At 44.6% G+C, this 16146-nt stretch overlaps 1 protein-coding gene across 2 annotated transcripts in view; it reads right to left on the bottom strand.

Annotated features, from left to right (window-relative positions):
* The window catches only part of RAD18 (RAD18 E3 ubiquitin protein ligase), a 62672-nt gene extending 47488 nt beyond the window's left edge, over positions 1–15184 (bottom strand). For both annotated transcript variants that reach the window (XM_075514461.1, XM_075514459.1), the window contains exons 1-4: positions 15118–15184; positions 14466–14547; positions 9408–9469; positions 7881–7951 (exon numbers count right to left, since the gene is read on the bottom strand). In XM_075514461.1, the coding sequence (XP_075370576.1) occupies positions 7881–7951; positions 9408–9469; positions 14466–14547; positions 15118–15177 (275 nt within the window). In that variant the 5' untranslated portion in view covers positions 15178–15184. The remainder of the gene's footprint in view (positions 1–7880; positions 7952–9407; positions 9470–14465; positions 14548–15117) is intronic.
* Positions 15185–16146: the final 962 nt, after the last annotated feature.

Genomic DNA, 16146 nt, shown 5'->3' with positions numbered 1-16146 from the left:
ACTGGCTATCCCACACAAACCAGGAGCAGGAGCATGCCGGCTGAGCCTCACCATGCTCTAGAGAATCAAAGAATTACCTTCCTGATTTTCAAACAAATTCCATTTTGCAAATGTAATAAAATGCCTCTCAAAACATCACATGGAACACAGTAGTTTCAAGAACAAAAAGTTTTCCCCCTTACTTGAAGATGGTAGATGACCATTTTCTAGTGAGAATACTTCAAGCACTGTACCAGCTGCAACAGAGGCTCCTGAAACTAAAGAGCTTAGCAGAAAGCACTGCCATATTCCTTCTGTCCCTCCTTACTGTGGGTCTCCTTAGCACAGCTGCTCACTGCCCACCCAGCTGAACAGAACCCCACCAAGAGAGAACTGCGTGCTTCCCAGCTCTTGGGATTTAGCGTCAGCTAACCCAAACTATTTGTCATGTTTCATCGATGATCAGCCAAAGAGCACAAACCCTCCATTCTTTTCTCATATAAAATAAGGGAAAAACATAACTGCCCTCAAGAACAGCCCACTCCAATCTCCACCAAAACGCTTACCACCCATCTACACATGCTTTACCCCCCACCTGTACTCCCTACCCTCCTCAGGGCTAGCAAGTATCAAGATGCGAGTCAAACAGAAGTCTCTTTTCAAAGAAATAAACTTGTATTTTATCAGTAGGAATACAGTAGCAGCAGAGGTTCATTCTCCTGTCTGTTTCATTATAATTCTTCATACTACCTCAAAGCTAAAAGTACTAAAGTCACAGTTGTCCTAACTCAGGCAATTGCAAAAGATCTTAGAGACATGTTTTATTCCTACCCTCACCTCGGGGGTTTTTGCAGAATCTTGTTTATTTTACCATGTATTTTATACAGATTGATCTAAGATAAATTAAGCCAGAGACTGCATTCTTGGCAGGGAGACGGCACAGTGATGCAGCTGTCTAGACTGCCTGCATACCTTGCGGTTCACTTGCACTCCTGTGTCATCACAGGTGGAGGGAAGGCTTTCCCAGCTAACGTCAACAACGGACAAACCACGTCCCACTCTTACCCACTACTACTTTGGCAAGAGTCCTTCACATCCTGAGGGTCACAACACAGTTCATATCATCCAGCCAAAAACAGCCAGCAGAAGTCCACATGCAGTCATTAACCTGTTCCTCTTTAATTCACTGTTCCATCATCCCTTGGCAACCTGCATACCACTCACTTGAGCTCTCCAAGAGTGCGAAGCCTGCACAGCTGCCCAGGTGTTCGCTAGCTTTCTCCCTGACTTGCTGCCATTCTCACAACCACCACCTGCCAAGCCCCAGCCTGCTGCATCCTCAGAAGTCCTACCCAAAAAAAGGGTAATTACAAAAAAAGTTTTACCATCTACAAGCTCTGACAAACTGGGACAGCTTACAAAAAATGGAAAAATCTTAAAGGAAATGAAGCACCTCTCTAACAATGCATGGACAAGACGGGTTAACCTCTTAGAGATACTCTGTCCCCACTTGCTAAGTGGGGTAGGAGGGACCTCCCTTTCACTTCTCTTCATAGCAGGATAACACAAGAGGGAGGGATGCGAACAGGGATCACTTTTGAGGATGCTGAGGAGCCTAAGAGCCCCTACACCAAAAGGCACAGTATACCTCACGTGCCCCTGTGCCTCCACCTCCCCAATCCATGCTGCACTGAAGACAGTTCAGCATTGGGTAACTACTTGGAAAACTTTTCAGTCTTTTAAGATAAAGATTTTTCATGTCTGAGAAGGACAACTAATTAAGAACTGTCTGTATATATCAACTTATTTTTAAAAGATACATAAGTCACCAGGTGGCCCCACAATTATGCTAGTTTAAGTTAGGTTCCTGGTGAACAACTAGCTCAGCACACCGAACGCTCTGCACTGGTTATATTCAAGTCAGATTCAGAAGCCCAATTTGGAGTTTAAGTTTCCTGGATTACTAGATGTAATGACCACATCTGTCAGTGGCAATTCACATCTGTCCCAAGACACTCTAACTTTCTGCAGTGCAAACAAGTGCAATTAAGTGTGGCAGCAAAACTATGTTTTTCTGCCTGCTTATGCCTAGATATGGACTGGAAGTTTTTAAGGAGGTTAATTCCCCAGCTGACACAGACACAGAGTGGTCTGGCTACTGTTGGCATAGGATCAACTTCACGGGGAACTCAGGAGCTAGTTAATGGGAACATAAACAGAGTGGCTTCACACAGCCCTGTTCCACTCCTGCTCCACATTTGCTGTTTACAAGGGGTAGATTTCATCCAGAAGTATCAGAAAGGTCTGACAGCGTGATCTGCTCAACACGGCCATTAGCAGCAATAATTGGCAAAGTATCTCACTGCAGATAAATGCAGAATATTCTTCAACTTAAAGGTAACAAACTATAGCCTCAGAAGACTTGTCACATCACAGATGGTTATATTCTACAATCAGGTTCAAAAGCGAACAAATTAGTTGCCTTTTATTCCTAATACGCTTAGGCAAAGTTTAATCCTCAAAAGGATGCAGCTGGATGTTCGACCAACGATGTACTTTGTTTAAAATTTTTCTCCCCCTTTTTGAACAAGGAATTTATGTTTTGATTATGTAAAAAAATGTCTATTTCTTCAGGCTCCCCCAGGTTTTCATACAGGCAGCCTACCATTAAAGTAGATAATCAAAGTCAACACACAGTCTTATCATGGCTATTAAGCAACCATTTTTACTCAAAAGCCCAGCATCTTATGCTACAGCAAGCTAAATTCTGCATGGCTCAGAAAACGTAAAACAGATCTGTAAATGCAATCATTTGGCATCATATCACAGTTCAGTTTTCCGATAAAATAAAGAACGATACAGCCCCAAAAGGCAAAAATATCTGAATAATTAGCCAGTTGCCTATATTCATTGTCTTCAGCTAGAGAATGCAACTGATCTCCCTCATCTTTTCAGGGTATTTTCTGTTGCTTTTGAGAGCTCCTCCTTTTGTCAAAGTAGCACATTCTACTATTTGTAACCACCAATTATGTCTGTTTATTTTTCCACAACGTGTATTCACTAGCTAAAATGTGTTCCCAATGTGTTCACACTAGCTGACAACACTCCTAAAAGTCAAACTTCGTATCCGTTTATCTTTTCACCAGACTTTAGAGTGATTCTTATATCTTTTTCTCAACATTTCTTTCTCAGGAAGTATCACAATAGCACAGCTTATAGTACCTGAGATTCTCTGAAGCAGAGACTTCAGCAGCCTGATTTGTCCCTCAGGAAGGCTACCAGGCCAAAACGCATGTTTGGAGGTGGGCCTGGACCTGAGATGGACTGCAAACCCAAGCAAGGGGCAGTTGAGCAATTCCGATAAAAGCTGAAGGTCGAGCTGGAGGAAGGCAGGCAGCTCTGTGGCCAGCAGAAGCAGGCAGCAGACACACAGCAAAAGGCTCAGAGTGCAAAGCTTGGCATTTTTGCAATGAGTCCTGTACAAAAGGATAGACTTCTGGACTCAGGAAAGTTGCTCCAGAGCTGACAAGACAGCCTACCCAAATAAAAGACCATCTCACTTCAAATGCAACTTGTTAATATTTGCAAAGGCAGCCAAAATAGCAATATCTTCCAAACAGAAATTTCAGATTCTGTAATAACAGTTGTCTCAATAAAATATGGTCTGGTATAAAACAAAGAGGGAGAGAAACTGGAAAAACAATAAAAAACCCAAAACCTATCCTAACAATAAGTTGATAATAAAGGTTGCTTTAATTACACCATTGATCTACAAATAATCATACAGAGTTTTTCCTCATGTTGAAGGATAAAGACTTATGAATAGACTTTCTGAAGGGATCCGATTTGGGCACAGAATCAATGGAAAGAACACTAGGACGAGAATATGAGAACTTGTTTGCCAAAACACACATGAAATCTCTGTATGCTTTTTTTTTTTTTTTTTTTTTTGGTGGGAAAATACAGAAAATGCTAGTACTAAATTCAAAAGAGGAGAGAAAAGTTCCAGGCTGGCTTTTCCCAGAACGCGGTATTTTGGGCACGCTGAGCAGCTTCGCTGGCTGTGTGATGACATCTAGCGGCCCTGCCACACCGGCACCCCGCCAGCTGGCACCCCAAACCCCGCCACCCCAAACCCCAGCGCCCCAGGGATGGAAGAGCCAGAGCACCACAGGCACTCCTCGCGCAGCCCTGGGCTATCCGACAGTACCTTTATCAACTGTCACTCCCCTCCCTCACTGCCAGAGTGAATTACTCAAATTTCTTGTTATTCACAGGAATTCTGATAGTTGTTATTGGAGTGATTTGGACAGGCCTGACTAGAGTGGAAGATTCATCTGTCATTCAGAGATGGACAGCAGAGTCAAGAGAAAGCATGCAGTTAATGGCGAAGTCCGCCCTCTACCATCACCAGACTGTCCAGCTCACCTAGAAACTGATTCTACTGGTAAACCTCAGGACTACACCATTTTCAAAAAGCTCTGCGTTTTGCAGGCAGTTTTCAACATTATCTATTATACACTCTTAAGAATTTAACACAGACTACTATCACCTCTGAAAAGTTTTAGCAGATACAATTTTACCTTCCTGGCACAAAAACAATAAATGCCTCACAGCTGACAAATCTCAGTTTAAGAGCACAGGCACCCTTTAAAGGCTGAAAGAGGAATCAACAAGATGTTAGTGAGTCCCAACATGCACTGTTATAACCACTACCCAAACCCTCCTCTGAGACCCATCCTCTTTAATCACTGGCTTGGGTTACGACAGTGAGTTACACTTTTTTTAGTTTAACTAAAAATGGACGGTCATTTTAACACGCTGTATACAGCATACTCTCTCTGCCAGACAAGCTTTAATAACAGTATAAACATCTTGCAAAATTTTTTGTCAGATCTGCAAGACCCGCAAAAAAATTTCAGTGTCCTCCTTCATCGAGATCCTGATTCCCATTTTACGGTCTGTTTACTTCTCCCTTGCCGAAGCAGCTATGAAGCAAAGCAAGTAGGTGGGAATCTAGTGCTTTCACCTAAATAAATTCCAGGGAAGAGATGGGGTTGTGAATCTTCCTAGAACAGCTCACACGGGACAGTCGTAACTGTACCAAAGGACAATTTCTCTCCTTGAAATTCCTTCTGCAGTCCTCCTGGAAGTTTAGTCAGTGTCTTAGAAATGACAGTACCTGCTCTCTCAAGCACTCAGAATGGAAGTGTTTATTCCTCACTCACTAGCCGTCAAGTAACCCTGATTAAGAAACTAAGATATAAACTTGAAAGTAAAAACATATTTTTCTTCCCTATGTATGAAAAAAAAGCACAGATCATTTTCAGCAAGGACTAGTTTTCTACCTATGCAAGTATAATTCTAATTTCTATTGCTAAATTTTCTAACTAGGTGATGCAGAAAACTGACAATTTTCATCAAAATAATCTCTTTACTAGAGGACAACGAAACTAATTTCAAAACAACCCCAAAACTTTACACTTATTATTTTTGAAGACGCTGGCCTCACTGCAACTGGTAAAATATTGTTCATAAAGGAAAGATGGCACAAACAGCACTCCCTGTCTTGCTCTCCTGACCTGGTCAGAGTGATAAATTCTGCCTGCAGAGCACAGCACAAGCAGCAGAGAGAAAGCTGAGCAAAGGTTGCTCCCACCCTGACAGAAGCCCATGGGCATAATTGATCAGAGCAATGCACTCCCTTAACTCCTTCACTGCTCAGGATCTTTGTGTGCCCCTGAACACGACGGCAGGGCGATGTGAATTCAGACCTATTAAAGCCTACTCACAACTACTCCTCCACCCTTTCATGCAGAATATAATGTTAAGGGCCATAACAAATGACACAACAGCTTCACTTTTACTGGGCAACATCAGAGTCCCCCACTTCTATGGGGAGGAAGCAGGACTCCCAAGACAACACTCGCTGAGCACAAATGATCATGAAGGCTCTAATTCTGCAAACAGTTGCGCACGAGCTAAATGTTGAGCAGAAGTATAAATGGGATCAGCACTCAGGTCTGTTTAGAATGATTTCCATTCCATGCACACACTGACCTTGGAGCACAGCTTTTACTTTGCTAAGTACTACCAACATTAACATTTTCTTTCCCTACAGGCCTGATTTAAGAAATGTGTTTGAATTTTGTGAAATACTGAAAAGATTTAAGGCCTAATTTTCATAAACGCTAAACTACCTGAGGCTCAAAGTCAAGTCACGATGGACTTAAAGAGCTTAGCAGGTTTCAAAAATCAACCCCTGGACTTTGGATTTGTTTTGGGGAGGGCCAAAAGGAAACAGGATATGGGGAAGGAGGGGAGGAGACAGAAGATTTGTCCTGTCCAACATCACTAGGGCAGAAACCAACAATGCTCCTATGCTTTAATGATACTCATATCACATAACACTCTCCAGGCAAGTAGTGTTCCCCTCGAACTCAGGACCATCTGCAGAGTAAATGCAATCCCAGGCTGAGAGAAGCAAGAACGTGGGGTGCCCAGCATTTCAGCAACGCAAGATTTACTCACTATCTATACTCCTGTTATTGCTCTGCCTTATTAAAGCACGTATCCTGGTAAGCCATTTGTTGTTGGGCGTTTCTTACCAAGATCCATAAAGAAGCTTGGACTGGCACTCTCCCACCTCACCCCCCACCCGGTGCAGCACAGGACACTACAGTTTTTGTCTTATTGATCTAACTTTATGTTGAGAAATTGATTGAACTCCAAGTCACAGAAGGAAAGATTATTGAACTACTCTGACTGGTAAGATTTATACTGATCCATTAAAGCAGTCAAAAAAAATTAACGTTTAAGATTCAATATCATAATGGATCCAAGTCAGCACTACTTGTTCCCTACAAAATTAGACCTTACCAAAAAAAAAAAAATAGTAATCCATTTATCACTAGGAAACACCAAAGACAGAGTTCAAGCTAAAATAATGGAACTGTAGAATTTCAATCCTTCAAATAAAATCAATTCAGTCTAATAGTGGCTATACAGAAGATTAGATCTTCATCACAGAGAAACTCTCTCAAGAAAGAAAGCAATAAACTCAACTATGCTTCCTATCACTTATGGAGCCAAGAATCTCATTGACTTCAAGCTCCAAGTTCATTTCAGAGAAAAAGATGATAGTGTATTTGTCTCCCATAGACATAGGAACACCTACAAAATACCTAGCAGGTCACAGAGCTGCTTCTAACCAAAAGAAAACAGAGAGATAATACAAGAAACCTCATATATCTAGCTCATGGTAAGCGTTTACCAAGTCATGCTTATTCTGTTGTTCCTGTCTTTCAAAGGGATGAGAAGATCAAAAACAACTTAAAAATGAACAGAAAAGTAGATAAGAAATCCAGGTGAAAGCACAATACTCCATTACTTTTCTTATCCAGGAAAACTCCCATTTGTGGTCCCTCAATACTACATTTTTCCCATCCAATGGCTTCACCAAGAGAATTCTCTTGCAAGTTGACCATTACCACTGGACAAAATTTTTCTGTTCAGAATTTCCCCTGCACACATAGGAAGGATCTTAGAAGAAAATCTTTATTACCATTATCTTCCCCGTAGAATCCTGACACATCTGCTTGACTTCCTACATGTTGGAAGAGACTGTGACTTACACAGCAGCTAACCAGAAGCAAAACCAAAATAAGCTTACAACCCCAACACATCACCTCAGTGGACAGCAACCATCAGCCAGAAAACTGTAGGATTATTCCAAAAGCATAAACATTTGTCTTTGACAACATTTCTGTCACACCCCAATTTTTTCACTCAGTCCTCACACTGCTCCTCTACAAGGACTCCTGGCCTAGTCACACAAAGTAAGTCACACCTGCCTTTACAGCTGCCAAACCAGAGATAGTATTCATAAAATTACAGTATACCTTGCAGAATTAAAGCTCTTTACTAGTTCATCCAATGTCCGGTTATTTTTCAGGTCAGATTCTGAGACTGCCTATTAAAAAAACAAAGAAAGAACAGGGGAAAAAAAAAAACCAAAAACATTCAAATGCAGTGAAAACAACAAATACCCAGAAAATGTTCAGGTGATCAATAATTTGTTTGTTGGATCTATGCCTCAACCACCCCCCGCTAAACTGCTATGTGAATGAAGATGCATAAAGTGTAAACATTTTTTCCTGAAAAATATCCCAAACTAAAATAACTGCCCAAGAACTGTAAGTCTGGGAAATTATAGGTAATAGATAAAAATGAAGCATAAAGCTAAAGCAGCAAAATCCAGTGTACCCAGTCTCCAACAATGCTTTATTGTAGCCCAGTTCTAATTATTTTGAAAACCAAACCAAGGATCCCATGAATGTGATAAGAACCTTAAGCAACAAGGCATGAAAACTGATGAAGGGAAATGTTAATCTTTTGAGTGATTATGGAATGAAAATATGAATTATGAGATGGCTTTGTGCATTCAATTCATTCTTTTTAAACAATCTCTGATGTTTATCTCTCTGCTGCTCTTTTTTTACAAAGCTTTTATTAGTCTTGCTCATATCAATACGTGTGATTTTTGAGAAGGCAGTAGTAAAATGTACTCCCCAGAAATGTACATCAAGTAGTCTGCATTTGTTTGAATGTTTAAAAACTGGCAAAGCTACAAATAGATCTGTTTTCCAGTCTTGAAAAGTCGAGTCTGGTTCATGCTTTAGAAACACAGAAGAAAATTACTTCTATTTTGCCAATATTCCTGAAGCACATTCATTGTTTTTAGGCAGCCTACCATTTTTAGTAGTTCAATAAAGTCCAATTGGCTTAAGATGAAAAGTTAGATTAAGGCCTAGAATAAATTGCATTCTGTGTTCTTTAATCAAAAAAGGCCTTCAAGTCAGATCGTAATAATCACCCACCTGCAGAGCAGGCCGAACCTGCCTCTAGTGCTTTTCACATTTAACCTAATTCTCATGGCAAACGCCTCCTCTCCCTGGCACATAACATAGTCCTCTCATCCCCAAAAAGGCTACACAGTAGAGTCAGTGAGTTTTAAGTCTAGGTGGTCTGTGGACACTTCTAAAGACTCCTTGAAAGATGAAGTGAGGCCATTCAATCACAAAAAATTTAAGTGCTTAAATTTCAGCACTCATGTTTGAAATGATGGTGTATTTTAACAAATTAGGAGGCAATGTTAAATGTTTTGCAACAGATTGCGTACACAGCTCTGAGCCAAAACCCAGGTCTGATGCTCCATCTACTTCTGCCTACGCTGATGGAAGAGTAGCTCTGAAACAGGAGAATTCCAGTTGTAAGAGCACCACACTTTGCCCAAAGAGCTGCTCACCAAAAGGAAAGGTGGTAATATAGGACCAGAATTAATTATTTAGGATAGTCCAAACGGAAAAGGTCCCGAGATTCGCCAAAAAATAAACAAAAAACAAGCTGAGGAAAAGAAAAACACTTACCACACAGCATGTTGGACACTGAGTTTTGTAGGACAAAAACTTGCGTATACAAAGGGAACAATCTGGAAAAAGGAAATACGTAATTTTTAAACAGGCATTCTTCCAAATGTAGTTCAACATCCTTACTAGTTTGGGGTTTTTTTTGTACAATATATGCAAGCTATTCCACAATACACCAATATTGAAAACACACCATTTTTCCATAGAATTAAGATTACCATTGTGGCAAAAAAATCCATATTTTATGCAAGCATCTTTCAACATTTAATCTCAGTCCCTCTGTCAAAAGCAGATGTTTGCTTTTGTTTCTTTAACACAAGACAAGAAAACCTTAGTCTGCTACTACCGCTAAAAGCAGTGTGTTTGCACTGCTCACTCTCCCACCACCGCTTTTTTTTGACATCACTAATGTTGGATCACTTTCACCTTCCTGCATAGCCCCAGACAAACTCTCTATCCCCTCTTTTTCCCAGGTGTTTCTTCCCCTTTCCAAAACAATACCAACCTGTTGTTGAGGAAAAAGGTTAAAAAGGATGTGAAACAACACTGGAACACTGAGAGATGGCTTAAATGTTTCCCAGGAAAGCCAAGTCGTATCATCATCAGAAGATGCTTCCATAGACTCTTTGGTGAAATATGGCATAAGCTTCATTTTGTCACAGTAAATTCCTGAAATTATTCTGCTTTCTCTACTTATCTATGAGCTTTCATAACCACTTCAAGATATAAAAAGTTTCATCACTCTCCAGCAAAACCGACATTCACTTACTAGATCATTCCTGGCCAGTCTCAGCACTTAATACACTTAGCAACAGCTACCTAAGCAGATATATTTCAAAGAATCTGTGAAGGATTCTGAAAAGCAGCAGGAGCATTAATGCACTAATTCAACACTTAAAGCCACAAATCCATTTAAATACTCAAAAATTACATTGTATAGTAAGATATTATATGGGGAGAGGAATCCATAAAAAAAGAAATAAACTTTAACTGAATGAATATGAATCAACTTACAGATCTAGCCTGCCAACATCCGACAACCAGTCACCTTCAGGAAGCAATGGGACTGACCTATGTTTGCAACCATCCCTGCTCATAGTCAGGGTAGCTGAAGCATGTTTGAGGATAATAAATCACATAAGCTCTTAGTCTTAGTGTTTGTGCCTAGAGCTGGCTCTGTGCCCATGCAGAGAAGGCAACAGCCTCACAATTCTCTGTCCCCAGTCCCTTCTCTCCCACTTGCCTCCTCTTCCTACAGGAGAAATAGCCCCGCCATGGCCCAGGTCTCAGCCTGCCATTCCTGGGGTAACAAAATAGGTCTCTGTCTACTGTAGATGGCACATACACCAAGAATTAAATGGTGCCACAAAGTTCACTTCCATCTGCACTGACAGACCAAACCCACCTGCAAAACCGCATCTACCAAATGAGTTAACAAGACTCAGCCGCAGCACTATATTTCAGTATACAGAAGAGAATCCCAAAGTATGAATTTAAGCTGACAACCATCACTGGATGCTTAATAACAATGACAGAGTGAAAGTATACAAGTCACTGCCAGCAAATAACAATCTCTACTGAGTTTAAGCTGGAAGTAGCAAGGTTGTGAGAAGAAAGAGGAATAAAACAAGCTTGGCGCAAGGAAAGTCAGTAATGCCACAATTTACACACCACACATCGAAGACCATAGGTGTTTTTTTAAGTGAGCAAGCAATTCTGAAACCTGCTTAGCTGGAAGCACAGTAGTAATTTCAATACAGACGTAAAGAAAGGAAAATCCTGGATGACAAAAAAGAGCTCCCTCCAACAGCTATAGCCACTTCTATATGAGTAAGTCAAACAGACCCAGGTTCCCCTGCCCACCTTCCAAGCTATGCTGGCCTCAGGCCAGGGCTGCACTCGCACTGGGCTGTGATTGGGATAAAGGCTCCAACTGCAGCACACTGCTGATTCACCGGGGCCAGCACTGCTCCAAGCACCAGCTCCATCCCTTGCTGGGGGCAGCGCCCTGACGGCAGAGGCAGCAGAACACAGAGCTGAGATACCCTCAACCACCGCCTGCCACCAGCCCCTGGCTGGTCCCAGCCACCTGGGTTCCTCAAGAGAACAGCACGTTTTAACACCCCGTGCCAGTGGTCATGCCCACCAGGCAACCATCTCAGCACGAACGGACTGAGTTTGTGAGACAGAGGTGTAGGACACACACCTCAAAGGCAGGGCACATGGGCTCAGGCAACTGCAGCTTTGTGGCTCTGAAGAGGCCATTTAGGGCCAGGATAAAAACTCAGATCCAACTGTCCCAGCCCACACTATATTGATTAACCACATCCAACCCTCTCGGACTGAAAGTATACGAAATCTCAGGGCCACAATTCACTCTCCACCTGGGGAGATGTCCGTGTTACAGAAGATGTCCATCTTCAGATGCTTTTACTATGTGAAAGAAATACGAATGGCACATCTATTCTGTCACTAAAGATACAATCCGAAGCACTGTGGAAGTTAAACAACTACTGTCAAGAGAGCTACTGAGTGCTACCAGTCACCCAAGAATGAGCAGGGGAGGAATTTTAAGTGGCTATAGGTGCAAACAGATTAGAGATATGATAGAAGCCCTGTAATAGATCATTAAGAAAAAGAGAAACAGAAAAAATTCTGCAAGCAAGTGTATTTCATCTTCATCTATTCGCAAATAATCACCCATTAATGGCAGAGGGCTTTTTTCCTCCAGCTGTACAATCTCAGTGGACTGAAGAGATTACACAAAGACAACCAAATAGAAAATATTTCAAGAAATCTTGATTTATTGTAGAAAACTTAGGCTTGCTGCAATTTGCAGGGGGGGGAATTAAATGTGTAATCTCTTAAAAAAAGAAGGGAGACAGATTCTTTTTGAAGTTAAGGGCCTCTGAACCCAGCTGTGTCACAGGCAGGCTGAAATATCAGCAACTCTAGAGAATTTCCAGTGCACCCCACCACAAATATGCTGTTTTCAATGGTGATAGTTTTGCCAAGCTAAACTAAATTTCATTGCCGAACTACACTGTCATCTTTCATGTAAGGAAGGGGAAGTGCTACAGTTTCTGAACAAAACAATTATAAGCATTTATTTTAATGTGAGAAAAGGCAATGCACTTCCTCCTCATCTGACTTTCAGTAAACTGCTTTGCTACCACATTCCAGCAGATATCGGCCTGAGGCAGACAGAGCAGCATGGAAAATGTTTGCTCATAACACTTAACGGTCTCTGCCATACAGCTTTGCATTTTGTTCTGCCCTCAAGACGTTCACAGAATCATTGAATCATAGATTGGTTTGGGTTGGAAGGGACCTTAAAGACCAACTAGTTCCACCTCCCCTGCCATGGGCAGGGACACCTTCCACTAGACCAGGTTGCCCAAAGCCCCGTCCAGCCTGGCCTCGAACACTTCCAGGGATGGGGCATCCACAGCTTCTCTGGGCAACCTGTGCCAGTGCCTCACCACCCTCATAGTGAAGAACTTCTTCCGTATATCTAATCTAAATCTACCTTCTTTCAGTTCAAAGCCATTACCCCTTGTCCTATCACTACACGCCCTTGTAAAACATCCCTCTCCAGCTTTCTTGTAGGTCCCCTTCAGGTACTGGAAGGCTGCAGTAAGGTCTCCCCAGAGCCTTCTCTTCTCCAGGCTGAACCCCAACTCTCTCAGCCTGTCTTCATAGGAGAGGTGCTCCAGCCCTCTGATCACCTTCATGGCCCTCCTCTGGACTCGCTCCAACAGGTCCATGTCCTTCTTACGTTGGGGGCCCCAGAGCTGGACGCGGTACTCCAGATGGGGTCTCACGAGAGCAGAGTAGAGGGGAAGAATCACCTCTCTTGACTGCTGGTCATGCTTCTTTTGATGCAGCCCAGGATATGGTTGGCTTTCTGGGCTGCGAGCGCACATTGCCAGGCCATGTTGAGCCTCTCATCAGCCAACAGCCCCACATCCTTCTCCTCAGGGCTGCTCTCAATCCATTCTCTGGCCAGCCTGTATTTGTGCTTATTTGTGTTATGAAAGATATTTAAATGAAGAATTGTAGGAATAGGTGGCATTTAAATGCATTAATCCAGACAACATGTGTTTGTGCTGTTAGAAGGGTGCAACCGTAACTGCATGAGGAAAGGTCACTGGCTGCTTCACAGCTTTCATCCAAAAGAGCCCCTCTGCAATACCTCACAAGAAAATGTCCTTGCTGGCTAAGCCACGAGTAGAAGAGCTACATGTTTTGTAAAGGATATAAAGGATCAGTAATCTCTGCTCTACATGCGAGTAAATAATAAGTGGTCAAACGATGACTTGTCTCTGAAAGTCTAAAGGAGAAAATCTTTTACGAGGACATTTTTCAATAGTTGTCTGTCACTCAGATAAGGTGCAAGAGGATTTTGCCAGCCCATAAGGCCCACAAGGTCATTCGCCAGTCCTGTGCTTCCTGGGAAAGAGGTATGAAGACCAAACCATTCACTCAAAATTTCTGCACACTGCCTTTGGCCCTACTCATTTGCCTTAATCTATCAATTGAATGACAAGTCAGGCTTAAGTGGAGTCACAGGGACAAGACACACTCCCATCACAGCCACCCCTGTACTCCCTGGAATGTATGGGAAGGTGCACTTACATGAAATATGTTAATTCTAAATTCCACAAAGCCACAGGACAGAGGAAAGGACAACGTCACTGCCCCTTTATTGACTTGCCACAAATGCCCGATTTAACTTAGCTCCTATTCTTGAGCAATTTTTATTAAAATTGCTGTTTCTGTGCAATTGTTATTAAAACTCAAGTAAATTTAAACTGCAACCACCAAGACAATAGTGATGTATTAAGTGATCATCCATACAATCCAACGTTAATCACAGGAGGCACAGATTTACCACGAAAAGGAAGTAACAGTTTTGTGTTGATCTCTGTGAACTTAGTTAGTACTCATGAAGTTAGTACACGAGACAGTAGGATGGGACAAGTCCCACAAGAGCAAGACATTTACACAGAGCACTTTCAGTGCAAGAACTAACCGTACTCCTTACGCTGTACTTACAGTTATGCGAACACTGTGGAATGATCATTGCAATGCTGAAGTAATCAAAGCATATCCCACACCGCAACAAGTCATCCACTGCCTGCAATGAAAAGTCGAGGTCACTGAAGAGCTCGCGGTGGGATGTCTTACGTGAACGGTAGTCTTTCGCTGTATGTTCTCACGCTATGCAGATTAAGGTAAATCGCCTGCATCAGGCGAGGGCGGATTCTGTGTCAGGGCGTTACGGCCGGCAGCACTGGCAGGAGCGGCGGCAGGCTGCCCCGCGCCCGGGCCGCCCTCAGCTCGGGCCCGCTGAGGGCCGGCGCTCGGCCCCGCGCGGGGGCACGACGAGGCCCGGAGGAGCGGAGCGGAGCGGGCCGGGCCGGGCTGGGCCGGGCCGGGCCGGGCCGGGCCCTCGGCCCGCCGCCGGGGAGAGCCACGGCGGCCCTCCCCGCCCTGCCTGCCGCTCGCCAGCCGCGCACCTCGCGGGGCAGAGGGGGGGTGCGGTGCCGGCGCGGTTCCGCCTGAGGCCGGGGCACCCCGCGGGACGCTCCCGGGCCGACCCGCTGACACCCCGGCCGCCATCTCGCCCGCCCGCCCTCTCTCTCTCTCTCTCTCCCCCTCTCCCGCCGTGCCAGCATCAGGCACCACCGCGCCGCGCCTCACGCACCTTCAGCGGGGCCAGGCTCGCCGGCCACGGCTGCTCGGGCACCGGCAGTGCCAGGGCCATGGCGGCCCGGCCCGACCCGACCCCGTCCGACCCCCGCCTCACGCCCTCCCCAGTCCGGCCCGGCCGGCAGCGAGTCCAAATCCCCCGCCCTGAGCCCTGCGCGCCGAGACCGGGCCGCGCTTCCGGCGGCGCCGCGGCTGCCGGGAGCTGTAGTCCGGACGGCGGGGCCCGGCACCGCCCAGCCGACACCGCGCCGAGCCCTCCCGGGAACGGGCCAGTGCCAGGCCAGAGCCGGGGCCAGGCCGCCTCGCTGGGCCGCGGCGGAGCCCGCCGGCGCCTCAGCCGGTCTCCACCGGTGCTGCTTGCTTATCAACGTGCACCCCGGTCCGTTTTGGTTCATCTCAATAGTCTCTATTCCCAGTTCCCTTCCAGGGCCTCTGCCCGCACGGGTGTGCGGGAAGCCTGGGCCCCGCCGAGCGGGGCGGCCCTCGGTGGCCTCGGTTGAGGCCGAGCCCTGAGCCCGCGCGTCCCGCACCAGCTGCGGCTCCTCGCTCCCGAGGAGAACGGGGGAAAATGAGGGAGTCGGCACAAAACCTGCCCCGGGTGTGAGGCGCTGGCGGCCTCGGCCTCGGCAGGTGACTGAACCGCTGTCCTCAGCTTTTGAAGGTGTGCGCTTGGGGAGACGTGCCTGCCCACGCCGCCAGGCATGGCAGGGACCCAATGCTGAGCCTTTGAGTAGCCTTTCGAAACTGTAAACTTCCCATGTCACTGCTAGAACACACGCCATTTATCTTTTTCTAACAACGTTTAATTAAGCACCTACTTGGGAAATTTTAAAATCCTATGGATGAATATTAACTGAAGCCATTTTTCAGCACCAAATGCATCATCTACCAGGCATTCTCAGTACCTTCCTCTCCCCTTTTTAATGCACATGTGGAAGTTACCTCATAACACAGACATCCCCAAAGGAGCTCAAATAATGGCACTGATTTCTATGCATTCGTCGTGTTCATTGAACTCCCATGG

Source organism: Mycteria americana, chromosome 11 (assembly GCF_035582795.1).
Source record: "Mycteria americana isolate JAX WOST 10 ecotype Jacksonville Zoo and Gardens chromosome 11, USCA_MyAme_1.0, whole genome shotgun sequence".
Classification (NCBI taxonomy): Eukaryota; Metazoa; Chordata; class Aves; order Ciconiiformes; family Ciconiidae; genus Mycteria; species Mycteria americana.
Note: the sequence above shows the minus strand (reverse complement) of the source record. Positions and strands in the feature narration are given on the sequence as shown.